The sequence below is a fragment of the Stylophora pistillata genome, chromosome 10 (assembly GCF_964205215.1).
Source record: "Stylophora pistillata chromosome 10, jaStyPist1.2, whole genome shotgun sequence".
NCBI classification, from domain to species: Eukaryota; Metazoa; Cnidaria; class Anthozoa; order Scleractinia; family Pocilloporidae; genus Stylophora; species Stylophora pistillata.
The window spans coordinates 26,384,001-26,394,323 of NC_142528.1; the positions used below are offsets into that span (position 1 = coordinate 26,384,001).

The following is a 10,323-nucleotide window of genomic DNA, read 5'->3' on the forward strand; positions in this document are numbered from 1 at the left end:
CCCAAAAATAATGCCTGTCAACAACTTTTCAAGGAAATTCTTTATGAGAGTTTTGGGAAATCAGGCCTTCCAGCAACAGTGATACAGTTTGATTCTGTTCCTGTAGCTTCCCCATTTAAAAAACTGGTGTACAGCCTTGAAAAAAGGGGTTTGACAAGGCTTACGAACAGGGTCAAGCATTGGTTTACTGAGACAAGTGGGGCTGGTGTAGACTTTCAGTACAGATTTACGGGTCTGGATTCAAGGCTTTTTTTAAAAAATTTCATGCATCTCATTGATGCTTTGAAAAAGTCTTCAGACTCAGCTCATCAGACATTTTTACAAAATGTCTTTGCTTACACTGGGATTCAGTTGAGACAAAGTGTTTCCCTTTTTTTTAGAGGTTGTCAATGTTAACTCCTAGGATTTAGTGTCACTAAAGAATTCTTGTTCGAACTTCTTCCGGGCTAAGGCCTTATTTTAACTGTAGCACCAACTACGTGGACCTTTGGTCATATAATCCCAGCCTATGCACAGGATGTTTTTGAGAAGTACAGTCTTGGCCTAAATTCTGTTTCAATGGAGGGGCGGGATATTGCCATAAGTCGATACAGCCAAAATACTAATTTCCATGGTAGGTGGGCACAAATATTTCGCTGAGTTTGTTCAGCTCATTTGGCTCAGGGCAAAGGGTTTTTTCCTTGAAGAGAACAATGCTTACAAGGAAACTTATTTTTCACTGGGTGTTTCAAGTGGAGAAACCTGTTTCTGTGGGTTTGATTTACCCCAAAATAATCAGAAGTGCATTTATTGCTTGCATAAATACAGGAAAGAAATAGAAACAAGTGTCCTGTCAGGAGAAGTCAGCAAAAACATCAAGTCCTTATTATTCAGAAATTATACATAACATTCCTCTGGAGGTGTTCCTGTCACACTGTGAAATAATCACGAATGAAAGGAACACTGTTGACAATAAACAACTGTTGTCAGAAAAGGTTAGTTTCAAAGTGTCTGAGCAAGATGTTCACCAAAACAAATGTTATTGCTTTTAGATGTTTCATTTTGTTCACTCTTATTCATTGTCAAAGTTATTCCTGTTTGAAATGTTTATTAAATTTGCTTTAAAATGAACATTTAGGCAAGTCTATTGACCAACCTTGATTGTTAGATTACCTTGTGTATGTTAGATTGCCACTTGTTTTTAAGAAGACATTTATTAAAAGTAGAAAAAAATTTGCCAGGACCACTCTTTTAGTCTGTTTTTCAATATAACAAACCCTTGAATTAATGGACCAATCAATCCAGTTCCCAGCGACTTCGTTAAATCGAGGTTCAACTGTAGTGTAATATATTATTGCCAACAGCTTACATCAAAGAACAAATTCTCCTAACATTTTATATGTTACCATTTGGGAGATTGAGGCTATTTAACTACCAAATTCCTTTTTGAATTTCTGAATTCCCATGTTCTCTCTTTTATTTTGATTAGTATGATTACAGTATTGACAATGACCATTTTTTCATGGCTAGTCTGACTTGACTGGGACAAAATGAAAGTACTGTACCAGACTAGCCACAAACAATAGAATTATCATGAATAATTACATCACTGAACTGAACTTTTCTTGTAATGCTATGTAATGAACATCCAATAGCTAGGCTTGATAGGCTCTGTGATGAACATCTAATGACTGGGCTTGATCAATCTGTATGGGAGAATATTGACCATGGTTGTGGGTACAGACTTTCAGCATTTGCACTGTACTCAGACCCTTGGTAAAGATTCTTCCAAGAGCAGACTTCTTTCTTAATGAACAGAGCAAGAGCTAGTAACATCAAAATCAGTTACATCACAATCAGTTTCGACTCTAGTGTAAACCAGCAAACACAAAAATTCTTACATGTAAGTGACTTCAACAATGTCTAACATATATCATCACAAAAAGTTCTAATTTAAAAGTGTGTAAACCCAAATGTAGTTAATTAGGGAGGATACTAACTTCCAGTATGTGCCCACAACAATCATAATTTGTTGTTTGGTTGAGTTTCAGATTATTTATTTTGGTATAAAAATGTGAAAAACAGTTTTTCCTAACATGGGCACCAAAGAGAATCTGTGAATCAAATTCCAGTCTGTTAACAAGTAAGGGCTGCACACAACCCTCCCCCATCCTACCCACTCTCAGAAGAATGGAAAATTATCATAAAGCAGAATACTGGTTTCAGCTAGTGTCATTGGTGTAAAGGAAAACCAGCACTGTTCCAGACTCCATAATAAAATTCTACTAAGCATTGATTTAAATTAACTTTATACACTGAGGAAAATTCCTTCTCCTCATTGATAATAACTGCTGCCCTTCCATTTTTTCTCCCAGTTAATTTCCTTCTGAAACGCGATTGAACTTCTGCCTCACTCAATCCACTCAACATCGAAAACAGTGAAGTTACGGCACTTTCTGAAGTAAATGCAATGACGTGACATTTCCAGTTTTCCTCGCTCATTACGTTGCCTGCTATTTCACCATTCCGTGTTTGATCAACCGCCCTCTTTAGCGACAGGAACACCTCCAGAGGAATGTTCCGTAAAATTTCTGAATGATAAGGGTTCCTTATGCTAACCTTCATAGCAAGTCTGGTGTAAATTCTAGTGCGCCACAACCTAGATTCCAGTAGGAAAGAAAGTACCACAGCAAATAAAAAATGCAACGCAAACAAAAAATACTGCAGCAAATAAAATATGCAACGCAAACAAAAAAAAAAAAAAAAGAAAACGCAAACAAAAAAAATGGAACGCAACGCCAAGGAAGACTGGGTAATAGTTCTTAGTTTCCCGCCAACACTCGTTCTATCCTTTGCTTGTTCACCTTTCCGAAACCATGTTTTGCAGCGAACTTATGACAGTACCATGCTGCTCCTTTAAAAAATCGATAATAACTCTATTTTCATACCCTTGATGAAAGTAATCTTCTATAATCCTACGTAGATCGCTTTCGTCCATAGCCAAAAGCGAGTTCCAGTTCATGCTGTTTTGGCGGGAAACGAAGAACTATTACCCAGTCTTCCTTGGCGTTGTGTTCCAATTTTTTTTGTTTGCGTTTTCTTTTTTTTTTTTTTGCGTTCCATATTTTATTTGCTGCAGTATTTTTTGTTTGCGTTGCATTTTTTTATTTGCTGCGGTACTTTTTTCTTTGCGTTCTGTTTTTTTTATTTGCTGCAGTATATTTTTATTTGCTGCAGTATATTTTTTGTTTGCGTTGAGCCTTCTGGGTCACCGTATAATTGCAATAACGTTGTAATAGGAAAAAAAGCAAAAAGCCAAATAGGAATTAATTAGGCACGTGATTTACATTTGCGTATTTTAATAATTTGACAATTATTTAAGAAGTCATTCACAATAACAAGACATAACTCTGTAATTCCGCGATTGGAATGACACCAAGAAACTGAAGCGTGTGTGTTGTGAATGTTGCAAGCAATGATAATTAAAGGCTGATTAATTCCTATTTGGCTTTTTGCTTTTTCTATGACAACCTTATTGCAATTAGGTGTAAATATATCTTCACTCTAAAAGCTTCAACAATTCATCAATTTGGGCTCATCTGTAACCCGTGAATCAGCAATAGAACGTCAGTGTATACCTCAGCTCAAACTTAGTCAAAGGGCAGATGCGTATCGATAAAATTTTGATCAGCAAACTTGATAGATGTTGCAACCAATAAGAATATCGAAAAATCCCCACCCGGTTTTGAAGACCAACCCCTCAGGATTGAAATTGTGATGATAATAACATGGTTACATGTGAACTCTCCAATCACTTCTTAATTCCTTAAACTGCACGTATGTAACCTGAAGGCCACAGTCAAAGGGCCAACTAGATAACGCTCTGTGAAAATAAATTGATTCAAACACGCCATATGTCGAGCTCTTATAGACTAATATTCCCACTGAACCAAGGCAAACCTAACCAATGACGGAACAAATATCAATTGTCAACTTATCGTCATTACTACTCCTTTCTCCCAGTGAGGAGAATAGTGTCAGAAAGTTCGGCGACTTATTAATGTCGAGTATTTTTTCTCTTTCTCTTTCTCTCCGCAGTGAGAGGAACTTAGAAGATCATGAAAAAGACCTCTGTCAGCAGATACCTTCGATAAAGGTTTCAGAAGAACATAAGGAATTTTCGAATCGCTAAGTAACATTTATCACTCGTGGAAACATTTTAAGATTCTGAAGAGGCTTAGCAAACAAAAATTGTTGCAACACTAACTATATCAGTTTTGGTTTTTTTTTTTCTTCGAGTGATCTTATATACAAAAAGGTAGTAATGCTTACTACATTTAGTTTTTGAAAATCATAAAGCATGCCATTCTTTAGTTTGGAAGTGAGTTAAGGAATTAAAATCGAAATACTGCAGATTATACCTTTGGGTGATAGTGTTGAACTTGTATTTGACGGAATGGTAGTTCAAAGTTTAATTAAAATTCTAGAATCATTAATGAGTTAACTATTCTGATTTATTCCCACTCCTCTACTAAAGAACGTCGTAACGCAACGATCAGAAACAGCGTGAGTTGTCGTGAAATTAAAAGTAAGTTTAATTTCCACAAAAATGAAAATAGTTGAACACGCTGCGCTTACATCAGTTTTCAGTTTAGTCTGGATAGATGGCTGAAGCTCAGACTCCTCTGTATTAACTCTAAATTTTTCAAGTGTACTTTACGAATCAAACTTAACACTAATGATCTACTTATTATGAAAATGACTCTTAAACTTGGAAAACTGGAAACTTTTCGCAAACATGTAAATTCGTCTTTCCTAAAATGTTATGTCTGCACTTGTTATGTAAATTCACTGGCACAGGAAAAACAATATTCGCTGGAATATATTATGAGACATGTTCAGCCAATCAGATAAGAGCACTTGTCTTCGTAATGGTTACAATTCAACTCTACCCACAGCATGAACTCAGTTGGTATTGGCCGCTTATTCTGTTTCATACCTTTCAATTTTCAAATATCAGCATGGTTCCGTGCTGTGGATCGCTTCGGCAAAAACGAGGCGATTAATATATTCACTAAGAGGTTTAGGACTAACATGAATCACAATTGAAGCTTCACCTTAAATCTCAGCGATATGGAAGATGGCAGCACAACATAACTTTATTGGTCATTTCTTCGCGTTTCTAAGTTTCCAAAGTGATCCATTTATGCCAACAAGAGGGAGATTTTAGAAAACGATTGAAGGAACTACGAGAAAGAAAGCTTCCTACGATCAGTTGGATTATCCTTCATTTCGTATCCACCACATCATCTAACTTCTGTTTTCCAGAGGAAATATCCAAGTTGGCGGCTATGGCTTTCGATATCAACTAAACGGAAGAATATACCCTCAACGGCCAGGTTGGATTTAACAATGGAAGTCAAACATCTTTAATTAAAAATTTACTGACTCATCTAATTGTTATCGTTTCCACTTCTTGAACAACGACCGCCGAAACCATCTTTAAGATCGAGATCTCAATCGGCTCGGTGACCTGTTAAGTAAAACATGTGGATTGCTTACTCAATTTTTTTTTAAGGAGTGCGGGGACAGTGTTGGTCGAAATGGAATCTCACAAGTCGCTTTTCGAGGTTGGGAAACGTGGAGGAAGGATAACATTCAACGACCCAAAATAGATCCACAAGTAACAAGGCCACATTGGTTGGAGAAGAACGTACTCTCCCATATTGACAGGAACTTAGATCTTTCACAACAGAACCGACAATGACTGAAAATGAAATTTTTGCAAAGCTTTAATCTAGTGCAATAGGGTTCTTTATTTTCTCGCGTCTATGTTGTCGTCAAAAAGATTATTTGAGAAGCCATGGGCTGTTCGAATTCTTGTTCCCAGTCCCACACACTCCCAAGAGACCTTTCGTCCGTCCTTGTAAAGCAGAGAGCAAAACATCAAGAAATCAACTCCAAGGTGAGGTTAATAATTGCTACCAAATCACAATTTTTATAAGAATTTCTTAAATTCAGACTATGTTTCTACAGTTTGACACCTTTAGGAGTTAAGCCATTCACATCATGTAGACATGCTCTACCTGGGTTCCCGACTCGATTAAATCTTGTTTTTCACGCATTGAGAGACTGCTAGTTGAAGAAACCACATCGTAGTAAGCCAACAGAGATCCCGTCAGTTTTAAGTAAATTCCAGATCAATTTTGGCGAGGGAGCTCAATGTTGAGATCGCGAACGCAACTTGCTGGATACCTAACCTCAAAGAATGCACACATTCGGCTTCGGTTAAAATTGCTGCAAATATGAACATAGCTTCACTAATTATAAGTTTACTCGCGGCTAAATGCTCCTTGATATCAAACTGAGTCCATTGCTCGGTTGTACTTTGGAGGTAAGTTTGATAAAACGTAAATAAAGCTCTGACCTATTGAAAGGAAACCAATTGTATAGGGTTTGTGTGCAGGGAAAGCAAAACAATTTATATGAATAGATTTGTAGTAAGCTGTAATTCAATTGAGATAAAATTGTGAAAGAAAACCAGCCTTGATAACGTCAGTTCATATACTTAACAATTATTCCACGAGCGCGCGTTGGCTATAATCATCTCATATCCAACAAGCGCGAGTGGAATAATTGTTTTATCAAAAACGTTAAATTAAATTATTAAATTTCATTAAATTTACCATATTTGTAGATTATGGTACATTGGCTGATATACCATAATGGCTACGCCAATAAAAAGCCTTGAATTGTATTATACAATGATCTAGTTTTTAATAATCAAAGTTTATACGCAAATAGTTTCTACAAAAAGATACGTTCTTGCACAAATACTGATTCTGGCTTTGTTTTAGGCTCCTGGTCTAAAGTGAAATGGAATCTCCGCCTTCACTAGTAAGTCTCGAATACAATGCACGACGCAATGTGTAAATAAATCATACGTCAGTATAGCTCAAAAAACACATCGTTGAAGGAAAAAAGCAGATACTTAAGCGAATACGATCAAATAAATTGTAAATACTCATATTTGTCAGAGTCTATGCGTCACTCAATTCCTTAAAAGTTTAATATCTAATTTTCGACTCGTTTTTGTTATGATTTGGTACTTAGGATAGAACTAGGTAGATTAGGTTTTAAGTATGTTTTCGTTACAATATATACACAATTATTTCTCCTTACCTGATTCTTTTCAACAGATATCATTTGCTATTTTTTTTTCAGCATATGCATTTTGTTTTCCTTTTTTTGTCATGTTTAATTTTTTTAGTCTTAGTTAAGAGGGAAGCTCATGGTCAAAAGCCCCATGGTTTCCAAATGAGCCTTCTGCCGGAAATAATAAATGTTGTTTACATTTAAAGATATATATATATATATATATATAAAGCAAACCATATATGTTAGTGAAAACTAACTATCCTTTTTATTTGGTGAGTAGAGCGTTGATCTATCAAGAATTAAGAAAATTTATTTGAATATCTTCAAACCGGACAGTTTCTTTCGGATCTGACATTTGAGTAACACGATAGTACAAAATGGAGGTGACTTAAATTAATTGCTAACTAGCACAGAATCATTTCCTTGTAACCTTTAATTCCTTCACGATGTTTCTACACCACAGTGTCCAGCGAGTGTACCTATGGAGGGGAGGAGTGGCAATGATCCACAAGCGAGGTGAGAATCGTTTCTTGATGTACCAAATTTTGTTTTGTACATCACACATGATCAGAGACGCCAATTTGATTGTAAGAAAGGCACAGGAAAGAAACACTGGTTACAGACCATTTTACTGTTACGAATATAGGCTACGTTCTTGACAACGTAAGAGAAGACTACGTTCGGTTTAGTTTGGTGTCGTTCAGTCTTTTTCTATGTAGTTGGTGTAAATTGGGGCATTTTTGGTGTCGTCGAGGTAGTCTGCTGAGTTTGGTGCAGTTTGACCTAGTTTGGTATCATTGGTGTATATCATGATCAGGTTTGGTGGTCATGATTCACTTTTGGTGAAGTTCGGTGAATTTTTAGTTGATGTATTTGGTGTAATTTGATGTGGTTGGCGAAGGTAAATGTAATCCATGTAGCTTGATTTTCTTTGTGTTGTTGGTATGGTTGGTGCAGGGCCTTACAAATGTTTGAAGCTATCAAAGGTTAACATTGATAATCAACCGAGTAAATAGCGTTTGTAAGAGGAGCAGCCACAGGGGAAAGAGAAGACAAAATCATGAGAACTAACATTCGCGTTTGATCTGATTTTCAGTGTTGGTATGCTGTCTGGAATTCCAGACAGCCTCTCGAGCTTGACTGAGGTAAGCCATGTTCTCCTACAATGAATTAGATGTGAAGAACAATCAGTTGAGTTTTATGGAAATTGGTTGACATCTCCTGACTACACTTTTTTCATTTTTAAACAACAATCAGTTGAGCAGAATTTTTTCTACACAAATCCTTTTACTTAGATGGTTTTAAGAACCTAATAATTTGGGCTCGTGTTTACCCTCAATAATGAAACATTAACGTGCACCTCAATTCAAACTGAGTCAAAAACTAGATCATATGCTCTACACGTAAAAGGAAATTCCCTTACTCGTGCTATTCCTCTATTTGTTTTCGAAATCAGAATAGTTCAGGAAACCCTCGTTCAAATGGGTGTTCAAGCAAGAATTCGAGGTAAGTCCCTCTTACTAAACACTCATTTATTCTGCAAGTTCAACTGATCAGGTGTAATAATATGAGTATCAATGTTTTCAAAAGGTCAATTTAAAAGCATGAAATCAACGAAAAAAGAAATGCTAATATAGATCAAGATCTTTTACTTTTGTTTTCCTCTCCTTTTATTATTTTATGTTCCTTTCTTTCGGAGACAGGGTGGTGAGAAGACAAGTCTTCATCGAGACTATACGAATACGAGAGTGGTTACTAGTTTAGGTGGGTACGGAAACATGACTTAGAAACAGGATTTGACTACAATTTATTGATTAAACCCACGCCGGAAATCATCAATTAGAGAGACAATTATGATGATAGAAGCGTATTTACACCTGAAATCTCCAATCAGCTCCTCATTCCTTACAGTGCACGAGGCCACCTTCAATAGGCCAGCAAATAAAGGTCTGTGACAATCAATTGATTCGTACCACGCCATATGTTGAGCTCCGAGAGGCTACTCAAACAATTTGATGCAGTTTAGTATAACGTAGTGTAATTGATGTAGTTCAGGGAAGTTTGGTGTAGTTCGGTGAACTTTGGTATAGTTTCGTGTGGTTGATGTACTTTGGTACTCTTCATGTTATTCGTGAGTTCGGTGTAGTGTAGTATAGTTTGTGCAGTATGATGTAGTTTGTATTGGCTGGTGTACTCGGCGTGCGCTGGTGTGGTTTGGTGTAGCTTCGTGTGGTTTGGGACAGTTGGATGCACTCGTTTTGTTTGGTGACGTGTAGGTTGTTGTTACTCCTGTAGTTTGGTGCAGATGGTGAAGTTGACTTGGGTTTGATTTTGGTAATTATATCAATCAGATGTCAATATACACGAGACTTGACTTTACAAACAGAAACATGCGCGATCTCTGTCTTACTTTATTCTTACTGCAATAGGAGCAAAACTTTAACTATGTACGTGTAGTCCTCGATTTAAAATCACTCTTCGGGCAAACGCCAAGTATTAACCCATCCTCAAACAGAACGCACTACACTTTGGTTTAAGTTCTTCTCGCTGTCTTCGTTCATTATGACTGTTGCTCAATCAATAAAGGTGATATCATAACTAACATTTTCAAAAATAATGAAAATATTATCACCGCAAGTCTTCCGTACTTGCTAGCCTAGTGCGGGTTCTATTTTCGACGACTTAGTAAGGCTGTAATGTGTATGATTTGTCTGATTTCTTTATTCTATTTCACAGGCAACTCCAACTGACAGAGCGGGAAGAAACGAAAGCGAAGTAATAGGAGTGATTGTATGTCGTTGAGTTTTCATGATAAGTTTCTAAAGGGTTTTCCACATAAATATAAATTTAAGCTGTAAATGTAAAAGATTTGTAAAGAATTTGCTCCATTAAATGAATTTGCTCCATTCAATTTTCTCTCAGATCTTAAGAGTTTTCAGCTGCGTATAAAATGAAAAGATCTCACACGACGGCGAACACATCTCATCAAGATGGAGTTCGTTACCTCCTCAAACGTTCAATATGAAGTCGTTGTTTACTTACATGTTTCACCCTTGTGATCTGAGAGAATGTGCAAACTACAAAACGTTCTACTGCGATTACTTCTTGCTTTGGGGAGCCAAAAGAAATGGAAACTCAAGTAATCGCCTCTTAAAATTTATAAAAGTATGTGGCGCCCCAACAAAA

General features: G+C 36.6%; 1 protein-coding gene and 1 long non-coding RNA gene across 3 annotated transcripts in view; both read left to right on the forward strand.

Annotated features, from left to right (window-relative positions):
- Positions 1-1,110, forward strand: part of LOC148722429 (uncharacterized) — a 2,264-nt gene extending 1,154 nt beyond the window's left edge. The window contains exon 1 of the mRNA XM_088736724.1: positions 1-1,110. This exon is cut by the window's left edge and continues 1,154 nt beyond it. Within this exon, the coding sequence (XP_088592850.1) occupies positions 1-396 (396 nt within the window). The 3' untranslated portion in view covers positions 397-1,110.
- Positions 1,111-4,944: 3,834 nt separating this feature from the next.
- LOC111323261 (uncharacterized) lies at positions 4,945-10,071 on the forward strand. 2 transcript variants are annotated; one of them, XR_015992446.1, is made up of 7 exons: positions 4,945-5,944; positions 6,837-6,876; positions 7,601-7,653; positions 8,234-8,282; positions 8,594-8,643; positions 8,837-8,901; positions 9,874-10,071. It is a non-coding gene; the product is annotated as an uncharacterized LOC111323261 (long non-coding RNA). The 2 variants fall into 2 exon arrangements; XR_002694144.2 differs by having other exon boundaries at positions 4,959-5,944; positions 8,841-8,901; positions 9,874-10,070.
- Positions 10,072-10,323: the final 252 nt, after the last annotated feature.